Source organism: Limulus polyphemus, unplaced genomic scaffold, assembly GCF_000517525.1.
Source record: "Limulus polyphemus unplaced genomic scaffold, Limulus_polyphemus-2.1.2 Scaffold196, whole genome shotgun sequence".
Classification (NCBI taxonomy): Eukaryota; Metazoa; Arthropoda; class Merostomata; order Xiphosura; family Limulidae; genus Limulus; species Limulus polyphemus.
Genome location: NW_013665806.1, coordinates 827897 through 839847, shown reverse-complemented (window position 1 = coordinate 839847; position 11951 = coordinate 827897). Strand labels below are relative to the sequence as shown.

General features: G+C 34.9%; 1 protein-coding gene across 1 annotated transcript in view; it reads right to left on the bottom strand.

The window, feature by feature from the left end:
- LOC106478280 (ankyrin-1-like) overlaps positions 1–8462 on the bottom strand; it is a gene marked incomplete at its 3' end in the record, with an annotated part of 57015 nt that extends 48553 nt beyond the window's left edge. Inside the window, exon 1 of the mRNA XM_013938811.1 lies at positions 8181–8462. Within this exon, the coding sequence (XP_013794265.1) occupies positions 8181–8462 (282 nt within the window). The remainder of the gene's footprint in view (positions 1–8180) is intronic.
- Positions 8463–11951: the final 3489 nt, after the last annotated feature.

Sequence of the window (11951 nt, the reverse complement as noted above, 5' to 3'; positions counted from 1 at the left end):
AACTCTGACAATACTAGCCATTTATCGCCTGAACATCTAATACTGCGACAAAGAAGATCCATGGGGAGTAGATCTTTGATTACTGAACTTTGTATGAGGGCAAACAATCCTCCACTGTTACCGAGCTCTGTGTGAGGGCGAAATAAGCCACCAGAGTTACTGAGCTGTGTGTGTGAGGGCGAAACAGGACACTCATGTTACTGAGCTCTGTGTGAGGGCGAAACAATCCTCCACTGTTACTGAGCCCTGTGTGAGGGCAAAATAAGCCACCAGAGTTACTGAGCTCTGTATGAGGGCGAAACTAGCCATCACTGAAACTGAGCTCTGTGTAAGAACGAAACAAGCCACCACTGTTACTGAGCTCTATGTGAGGACGAAACAAGCCACCAGTGTTACTGAGCTGTGTGTGAGGGCGAAACTAGCCACCACTGTTACTGAGCTCTATGTGAGGACGAAACAAGCCACCACTGTTACTGAGCTCTGTGTGAGGGCGAAATAAGCCACCAGAGTTATTGAGCTCTATGTGAGGGCGAAACAGAACACTCATGTTACTGAGCTCTGTGTGAGGGCGAAACTAGCTATCACTGGAACTGAGCTCTGTGTAAGGACGAAACAAGCCACCACTGTTACTGAGCTCTGTGTGAGGACGAAACAAGCCACCAGTGTTACTGAGCTGTGTGTGAGGAACGAAACAGGTTATTAGTATTACTTAACCCTTTATGTGAGTAAGAAACAGGTCACTAGTGTACTGAGATCTGTGTGAAGGCGATACAGGTCACTAGTGTTACCTGGTCCATTATACAGGCCACTTTTGAGTCTTTTGTGTGAGTCTGAAAGAGGCCACTAATGTTACTAAGCCCTTTGTATGATACAGGTCACTAATGTTACTGAGCCCTTTGTGTGAGTGAAAAACAGAACGATTTCTCAGTGTGGACTCGTTTAGTATTGCATCTTTCCCACAGTGCTTTGCCATTCCACGCAAGCGTTGCACTTTCGTAGTTTAAGGAGGCCACGTCCTTCTTGGACCGCGGACTTGAACCTCACACAAATTATGCCTCAATATGCATAACAATTCCTACAAAAATAAATTCCGTACTTTATAAAGGATCGTTCCAAATCAAATTATGTCGTGTGTTTTTTTCTATATCTTTTCTATTAATTTTGTTACGCACAAATTTACCAAAAGCTAGTGGTTTACAGACGGCTCTAATTTTGAACTAACGGACTAGAAGGAAAGCAGCTAGTCAACAGCACCAAACGCCAACTCTTGGGTTATTCTTGTCCGTCACGTAATTCACCCACAGCCCCAAAAGTGCAAGGCACGTTTTTGCAACAACGGCACGCAAACCATGAACCCCCGAATTCGTGCTTCGAATACGCTAACCACTAGTCGAGGTCCAGCCCAACTTTAACGAATATTACCATCGACGTGTCGTGTACAACATTACATTTGTATTATAAATAACACGTTCAAGATTACATACAGCCGTTGAAGACACATTTCTTTTCCATTTGAATGTTGTTTTTTTGTTTGTGATGCAACGGGCGATTTTAGCCTCTTGTTGCCACCCATCCGTTGAGAACAAATTGATAAAATCTGACGTGACAACACTTCAACTTTTTTTAATACTTTTAGGCAATAAGAAATTTAGAAATTCCAATAACCAACTACTACAAAACGTTTATTTGAAAACAATCCAATATAAGCTATATGAGTAAATTGTTTTATTGTTAGTAGTGAAGTTTGAGACATAATGAATTATAAACATTGAGCCCGCAGCAGAGACTGAACCCCGAATTTTTTATATAGGTGTTAATTAAAGAAGATAATCTTCAACTAAGATGAATTTTCGCTGGAACCAGTTAGTTTAACTTTAAATCAGACATAAGTCAATCAGTCTCATGAAAAACCATTTTGAAAATCATCCAATCAGAGTTTGTTAGTATGTGCAGTGAAATGCCTTATGTAAAGTTATAATATACTGAAAAGTTAAGTAAAAAGGTTTTGTATATGTACAGATCTAGCAAAATACATATACCCAATGAACACATGAGAATTATTGCTAGCTTAGACTATTATCATAAGTTGTTACTGGTGGAAGTTGCCGTTACACAAGTATTTTAGTTTCATGTTACATTTGTCCCAGGTGGCACAACATTATGTCTAGATAGCTCTTTGTGCAGCTTTGCAATAAAATAAGAAAACGATCATATTACATCAAACGAAACTCTTGACAAGACACGAGACATCTAACAGTCCAGAATTACTTTTTATATTGGAACTGTATACTTGAAATCAGCTTATAAAGACAAGTAAGGATCGAAATATACTTAACCTAGCTAGTTATAGTAATATAAAAAGTTTTAATGCTAGAAAAAGTATTCAAACAAGATATTCAAAATTAAAAAACTGAGTGACTGAAGATTTTTTAAAATATCCCCACTTTCGCAAATCACTGTAATTACGTTAGTCTGATATAAGTATGGATAATTTTTTTTAAATTCTGAGTAACTCAGTTTTTATAGCTATGACTTTCTTGTTTCAATAATGTTTGTAGCATTAAAACTTTCTATATTACCATAGCTAGCTAGGTTACGTACATATCGATCTCTACTTGTATTTATAAAATTTGAAAATGTTTTATTGTACTTGTTTGTTTCCTTTTATTAGCTATATTTTTGTGCGCCAGCAATACCAAGCGTGGGGCGCGCGTACACTTGATTCGATTTTATTACTCAACAGGATATTTATCAAACCACCCTCAAATCTCGTTATATATGGTAATTTAAAATTGTTAATATAAAAAGGGGAGTAGGGATCATCAAAAAAGTACAGAAATAAGTTGAGTCAAAATGCAAAGATTATATCTTCAAGCCTACAATTAGAGACTTTAAAAAAATGTTTGTATGTTTTGGATTTCGCGCAAAGCTACACGAGGGCTATCTGCCCTAGCCGTCCCTAATTTAGCAGTGTAAGACTAGAAGGAAAGGCAGCTAGTCATCACCACTAAAAAAAGTAAACAAACTAGGCTGGAAATAGTGTCTACATTATTTTCTCAACTTACAAATCTCTATTTTGACTCCATGTCTACAGTACTTATCAGTTTTAGTAGAGTCAAAATATGGATTTGTAGTTTGAGAAAGTTTAACAAGCGAAGTACGAAAATCAGTAGAATAAATAACCACTCAAAAGAATAGAGAAATCTACTATGGTAATTGTCTATCGCGAGACAAAGTACAACAGAAATGTTTCCAATTAATGTTTTATAAGTTGCACAAATTATTTTCCAATTAAATCGCATTAGTAAAACACTGGATTTTTTCAATGACGGAAAGTGAAGGACTTGGAAAAATTTTTCAGAGCGAAAAAACAAAGGCGGTTGAATTAATTTTAAAATTACCCTATGACATACTCAATATTACATTCATTCCTATTGTCCAAGTTTCAATAAAATATTGGTAGGCGTGTTTTCCGTAGCGGATTGTGAAACTATAATCAATAATAATAAGACTGGAGTCATTGTTATAAATATTCACATTGTTTAATTTAATAAAACGAAGCATTTTTAACTAGTATAATGGTGATTAAATGGTTTTAACAATTCTGCGATGCTTGAATGGCTTCGAAGAGCTTATGTTAGTAGCGAAGAAGAATTTAAAGAATTTTAGAGGGTGGAAATCTCGACTTTCAAGAATCAACTTAAAAATAGTCCCACATCCTTTGCAGGAGTTTGTTTAGTAGCTATGCATAGATTTTGTCGCAGTATACTTATCCGTGTTTGCTGTAGGCTTCGAAGAGAAACTTGGCCAGTAACGACTAAAACACTGATAAAAATCTCTCATTCTCTTTCAAGAATCAACATAAAAATAGTCCTATGGCCTTTGTAGGAGTCGTTTTAGTGGGTTTGTCAATGTTTGAATAAAATATTCTTAGCCAATTTTTTTCTAGGCTTTTAGAAAAGAATAATATGATTAATAATATTATGAAAAACAAATTGATGAATATTGTATTTTGTCTAACAATAAGAAAATCAACTTGTTTCCTAATATCAATACTTTAGCAGCCTTAGTCATTGAGATAGAAGGTCTTAAGTGTTGTTTCAAAAACAAGTCTGCTTTTTAAGATGGTTTTTGCCCTATGTTCTATTAGAATTTTTGTGAAATTCCTGGGCAAACCCTATTATGAACCACTATCGTGGTTCATGATGCCCAAAGTATACGTCGTCTGTTATATATATTATACACTAGTATTATTTTCGGTACAAAAAAGGAATCACTGGGACCCCAGACGAAAAAGCTCTGTGAAAGAATTAGAGCAATAAGGTTTTCTTTTTTTTTCAGTACGCTTGTCTGGAAAAGTCACTTACTTACTTATTTAGATTAAAAAATTTTTGAAATAGTGAAAATTTGATTCACTCCATTAACACGTATATAGCGGTTTAGGCGGCTTTACAAGCACAATAAGCTAGTTTTGCTCAGCCAATACTGTGAAATAGTCATTGTTAATATATTCAGACTTTTAAAAGGTGGTTTTAAACGGGCATCTTTTATGGCTGCCATTTTGTTTCTTCACGATTCCTACTATTAAGTATTACCATACTTAATGATTAGGAAAGGAAAAAGAAATTACACATTTAAAAACTGTATTAAAGTTTTATGTAAGTATAATAACCATGGGTAGAATTGTTCCAAGTCTGATATTAAATTTGGAACTTTAGCTTTGTATTCAAAATTTCTACACGTCGATATACAGGAATTAGTCTTAACAAGCTATCTTATATCACTGCAGGCGTTACAGTTCTTTTAATTTAGTTTTGGAGCATGTCTCAATTCATATATACTATATATTCCATTAATACTTCTCTTACTTTAGCGACATGTCTCAATCCATATACACTACATATTCCATTATGTTTTTATATGCATTAATGTAGTGGCATGCTACAATCCATATATACTACATGTTTCATTAGGTTTTTGTATTGTTCTACCAGAGTCCAACTAATAACGTATGCTAAACCGACACTTTCTACTCTGTCTGTCTATATATTACTTTTCAGTTTACTTATGTAATTCTTTACATTCAAGTTTATTAAAGTGTTTGTCTAGTGACGTTATTTCGCTTGTACACGTATATAATACATTATCCTACATCTGATGAGGCAAAACTTACTATTCATATTCAATGTATCGTTTTTTTTGTTGTTGTTTTTTTGTATTAAAAAGTATATTTAAAGCAGTTTGGAAACGTTTAACTTCCAACAACAGTGCTGTTTCATATCCCTTAGTTTCCAAGATTCTTGCCCCCCCCCCAGCGGTAAGTCTGTGGATTTATAACACTAGAAACCGGGTTTCGATATTCGTGGTGAGCATAGCACAGATAGGTTTGTGCTTGACTGCAAACTAACAGTCTAAGATTCTTGAAAGGCGGCATAAGGCTCCTCAAGTTTTCATTATGACAATATATCTTATTTTGCCATGAAAGTTAGAAAGTTAAAAGAATTAGAAACATTAAGCACGATTCTTATACAGAAAATTCTGTATCTTGGTCAGAGGATTCCATTCACTTCTGTGTCGCGGTCAGGAGGTTCCAGTCACAAGAAAAGTCGACCAGAAAACATTAGCCAGGTTATCGTTGTTTGAGAAAAAGACCCTTATTTACTGCGATATCCTACCAAGTGTGAAGACTTTTCCCATAAGGTGAAAACATTATATATATCCGTTTCCATTGTGGGGTCGATTTACAAACTTTTTTTAGTTTGTTTTTGATCATTGCTGCAACTTCATTCTTATTAGTCTTTCGCGAGAAAGAAATAATAGAACAACGAAATGTTATGTTCTAAAAATATTTTACCAATTTATTACACAGTTGAGTAAAAAAAAGGAGTTCAAAGAATAGATTAGTTAGTTTATTCCCATCACACACCCAGTTTGATACATTCGTGCTCGCTGTTTCCTGTTTATTTCACTCAGATTTCTGAAGTATTTGATGCTATTTAAAGCTAGCATATACGTGAAAACGAACCGCTATAAACAAGAAAAACAGAGAGGCTTAATAAACACAGTGTTTAATTTCAATGTCGAAACTATTGACATATCTGGAAAAATAACATCATTGCCAACATATAAAGATTCGCGGTATAACAATTCTACAATGAGATTTTTATGGCAGCGTGCGCTTCTAAAGCAATATATTTTATGAGATATGTTGGGTTTAAAACCAAATATCTTTCGAGGTATGATGAATCTAAAAAGATCTATTATGAGGTATGACGATTGTAAAACAAGATTTCTTATGAGGTACGATGAATCTAAAATAAGATTACTTACGAGGTATGAAGATTTGAAAAAGATTACTTACGAGGTATGTAGATTCGAAAAATATTTCTGATGAGGTATAGTGATTCTAAAACAACATTTCTCATGAGGTATGATGATCCTAAAATATGATTTACTATGAGGTATGATTATTTTAAAATATGATTTACTATGAGGTATGATTATTTTAAAATATGATTTACTATGAGGTATGATTATTTTAAAATATGATTTACTATGAGATATGACGATTCTAAAACAAGATTTTTATGAAGCATGAGACTTCTAAAGCAGAGAATTGATTATGTATAATGATCTTAAATAAAAATTGCGTATGAAATAAGATAGTTCTAGAAAAAAGATGATTCTGTTCGATATATCTTATTTGGGTGAATTTTCGCTCTCTACTGAGCGCCATCTATTTGAGTTTTGAGAGGATTATGCATTAATAAAAGTTATTACTCATGAAACTAAACTTTGTATTTTTAGTTTGCATTCAATATTGCGATTACCGAAGTTATTGACGATGATACTTTCTTCTATTCCTTGAAGGACTAAATAAATCATATTTCCGTTGAAGCTGTGAATCTCATAAATACTATATTTATAGAATTTGTGGTTGTTGTATGAGTAATTTTGTGGAGGTTGTGTGCGTGAAAATGGCTTATGGTTATTAATTCTTCTTTAGATATATATTTAAAAATCTGCTGTTAAAAAGATTATTCACGGATGACATTTATTGGGTCAGCCTAAAACAAATAAATTGTGTTTTAAGCTTTATACATGTATATAAAGTAGAATTGTCCAATAGCGGATTTTGAAATTTGAAATTTTCGAAATAATAGGCTACTTTCTTAATCATTAGAAATTTGATCAGGGCCAATTTAAGATGCGACACCTACGAGCGGGCCACTGTTCTTGTCCACGAGGATGGTCCGGATATTTTTTTTCAGTTCTTGATTTTGTTGATTTGAAAAAAAAAAACATATATGGAATTTGGGTGGTGGTCACCACGGGACCATCCACTAAATCTGCCACTGGTTGTCTGTCTGTCTGTCTGGTGTTAAAAGTTTTTGTACAAATCTCGCTGAACCATCCTGTACAGGTACGAACAGTTAAAACATTCGAATTATTTGACACGAATAACAATAAGAAGCAGCATCCCGACAATAAGATATGATCATTTCCAGGTATAATAATAATGTTTGCTTATAAAACCTTACTGTGTGTTCGTTTAGGCTCACATCAAGCTCTATCCTTCTTGTCTTAAGGTTTAGAAACCTCAAGTTCCTTCCAGTTTCAGGGAGTATTCAGATATTGTGGTTTTGTTGTAAATTACGTTATCTTAAGAGCTTAGATAGCGTTATATACTACATTATTATTGTTATTGTTGTCTTATTTTATGGGTGTTTGGATAGGTTTTGGCCTTGATTTAACATCTTCAATGTCAAAGTAATTTATTTTATCAAACAATTTGGACGTGGGAATATATTCCTAAAACTTTAGAGTGTGATTGAAATACGATGAAAAGTTAAAAACGTAGCAACCATTGTACTGTACAAATATTGTCTGTCGTTATTACGTGTTGACGATATATCGTATAATGTAGAAACTGTTAATAGTTTAATTCAACCCTCTACAGATCAGAAATCTAAGAAACCTTCAACTCAAGAACGAGAGGTTAAGTGTTAAGCTGCGAAATCCATTGTAGGTGTTGAAATTTTACGATACATAATTCACCTGAACACCATTTCTTATGCGAATTACTCATAGGACAAGGTGTTAAATATACTTGTACAATGTGTTGAGAGCATATATAAACTTTATCACATGGTCTGTAAGTTAAACAAACTACTTCTTACCTCATCAGCTAGATCAGGAGGTATATCATCTTTGTTCACACGTTTCAGCAAGCCGTCCACACCAAGCCAATCACCCCGCTGGCAAAGGGCCAGTAACCGGCATCCCGCTTCCCCGTTCGTTCCCTGTCCGAGCCAAGAGGCTGCGGAGTTCTGTTTCAACCGTCCCTCAGCCTGCACGTATTCGCCGTCCACATCAGTGGTTTTAGGGTTCTTTTCTGTAATTTCTGTGTCCAGTTTCTCCGTAGAAGGAACGTTGTAGGAGTCCTGGACCCGTTTAGACATTGTGAACAGCCGTTGTTCTTATGCTTAGGTAGTCGAGTGAAAAATTTGTTTCAAAACTTTAACTTAATTATAATTTTAGGATTAAGAGTTTTTACTATAAATATAAAAATATTAAACCCTAAAATTTTAAAATACATGTATAAAGTCCTAAAAATGAATGTGTTTGAGAATGTTAATGTTTTTATTAAAGCTGCTTATTTCTCATCCAACAACATTTAACCCTCTACTTCACACAGACTAGTAGTATCCGTCATTTTAACTTTTATATACTAGTTCATATAATGTTAAACCACGAGTAGCGTGAAGGCGTTGACAAGTCACGTGACACGAAGCGTTGCCACCACTGGTCGTCAGAAGTGAATAGGAAATAAAACAATACAAAGTTAAGCTTCGAATAAAATTGAAATTACATATTAGGTGAGAAAAAGCAAATTTATTTGCAACTGCGTTAACTTATAAAAAAATGTTCTTGGTTTCACTTAAGAACTTACAAATTTCACGCCACTACGTTTATTAAAATGATAAAATGAAGACTTAGGTAATGGTGAATTTTAAGAAATGAATGTCATAAAAAAGCCAATTTATTCTAAACCATTTTTCACACTTATAGTGCTTGGTTAGTATGAATAACGTAGTACATCTACCGATTAGATATTTTATACATGCTACTTACTCTAATGTGGCTGAGACATTTAATTTACTATCCATGTATTTAAGGTGGTACAAAATTATCTTTCCTATTTTAAAATTTAATAATTAAATAACTAATGAAATACAGCCATGCAGTTTTCAACATCTTGTAGCCCAACTCAAACAGTTTTATTGTCATGTTCGTTTTCACTCCATTGAGTAATGTTACCGTGTAAATTGGAAACCATGCAAGAAAAGGCTTAATGTGTTGTTAGGCTTACAAAGACCAAGTCAGTGACTGTGGTGCAGCGTAATTACAGACTCCAGTTCAGGAAAGAAATGTGGGGGTATGTTAAGGATATCGTGTATCACACGCCTATAGCAAACATCACGGAGTTAAAAAAAACGGATATAGGATGGCATCGCCGCTGCAACTGTGGACATGGTGCAGCGAACGTGAACTGAAATCGAATATCGGTTAGACGTGCTGAGAGCCACTTATGGTGCCCATGAAGAAGTCTACTGTTTGAGTTAGCTACAAGATATTGAAAACTGCATAGTTGCATTTGCTTAGTTAGTTAAGTATTAAACTTCAAAATAGGAAACATAATTTTGGTACTACTCTGTATATATATATATATATATAGAATTGTTATAATGAATTGATCAACGGCTGATCATTTTCATCAATTGATGCATATGGGGATAAAATAGACTAATAATTTTTTGCATAATTTCATTTACGAATGACGTGCATTTTAGCCAACGTTATACTTGTTTGTTTGTTTCAGCCACATTACAAAAGGACTAGTTGTGGCGTCCCCTGGTGAGCTAGCAATAAGTTTAAGGACTCAAAACGCCAAAATCTGGGGCTCAATTCCTCGCAGTGGACAGAGTGCAGATAGCCAATTGTACAGCTTTGAGCTAAAATAACAACAACCATCTGCTGTAACGGTCACTAATTTTGAACTGATAACTATAGGAGAGGCAGCTAGTCAATAGCACCCACCGCCAACTATTGGGTTACTCTAATCGATAGTAGGATTTGACAGTCACCCTTATAACGTACCCACGACCCCAAAGTTTGGAGGGCGATTTTGCGGCATCGAGACGCGAAACATTGAATCACGTATTCATATTCCGGCACTCTAACGACTGCCCCCAGTGGCACAGCGGTATGTCTGCGGACTTACAATGCTTGAAACCGGGTTTCGATACCCGTGGTGGGCAGAGCACAAATAGCCCATTGTGTAGCTTTGTGCATAACTCCAAAAAAGAACAAACTCTAACGACTAGGCCATGCCCAGCCCTTAACATTATACGATGAATGTTCTTTTAAACTTATTTCCCTAAGAATTTAGAAAGCTCAATTAAGAGTAAATAGCAGGCATATTGTACAGATATCTTAAGATTTATAGAGCTGTAATAGCCTAAGACAGGCCTTAAAGTTCTGATTTTGTATTTGTTAAACTGACTTTGTCCGTTTATATTGCAACGATAAGGTCGATTAGCAGTTCATTTTAAATTAAGAAGCTGCTTCACTTGTAAATCTTGAACTTCACAAGCTTTCCAATCGCTTTGTCGCCTGAGTTAAGTGTACTATTAATATATAAGTAATGTGGATAGATGTTGAATATTCCAATCTCATTTACAGTTATATACACAGGGCCGGCCTTAGGGTGATACCATTGGAGCAACCGCCTCAGGCCCCGCGTCTCAATGTCCGGGTCGATCATATAGTTCTAGTATTCAAATTCGAGAATCTAATCTTGAGTATTCGCCTTAGGCCCCGCACCCTACTAAGGCCGACCCTGTGTATAAAAATACCTATCCATGTATTTAGATTTAAAATTTATTTTAAAATGCATTTAAGTATGTACATAATGTAGCATCTTCTTAATTCCTGGATTAACGTAACTTTGTATCAAACTTTTCACTTTATTACCATCTGGTACAAAATTCGGTCAATAGGTTGTATGTATATATATATATTTATATTTACAACACAACACTTACTCATAAAGTGATAACTATAGATATATATAATAACAAGAAAGAATCCTCAATAGTCGCGGCACTTGAAATTCTTTTAAGCAGGATTAAAGTAAATTAATCTATGAGATTGTTTACCTTTTTATTAGCTATATTTTTGTGCGCGAGCAATACCAAGCGTGGGGCGCGCGTATACTCGATTCGATTTTATTATTCATCAAGATCTCTACCAGCCTACTCTGAAATTAAAGTTCTTTTAGGCAGGATTAGAGTAAATTAATCTAATGGGACCTTGGGTGTGATCAAGTACATCAATGGGAAGGGTTTGACCTCTTGAGTCCAAAGCTGTAATTAGATCTCAAATCGGTCAAGAAATGACGTTGCTATGAGCTGAAAGTTTGTACTTGAAAACTCAGAGCCATTCTATGAGCCGCTATGCCGCAACAAAAACGATTTTCAACTATTCTCTTTTATTCAACAGCCTTTTCGAATACACTGGAAAGCATTAATATGATAACAGGAAAGCGCGGTTGAACAAAAAAAAAACAGCTGAAAATCATATTGTTCTTATTAATTTATAATACCAAAGGTATTCGTGTCAGGCTCGGCCTTTATTCTGTTGACTTCACGAGGATGGCGGGACGGCGGTCGTGTACAACATTCACCATACAGTTCTACTGAATATGAGATCAGGCCTTTTCAATATCACTTATCAGGAAGTAAAGACTGAAGTCCCTCGAGACTTTCGATGGGTAAGAACAAAAACGAATATTTTACCTTCTGGTAAATAGTTTTGTATACAGAAATTGTTTAATTGTCAATTTAAATGTACTAAAGACTACTTAGGATCACATATGGATCATAGTG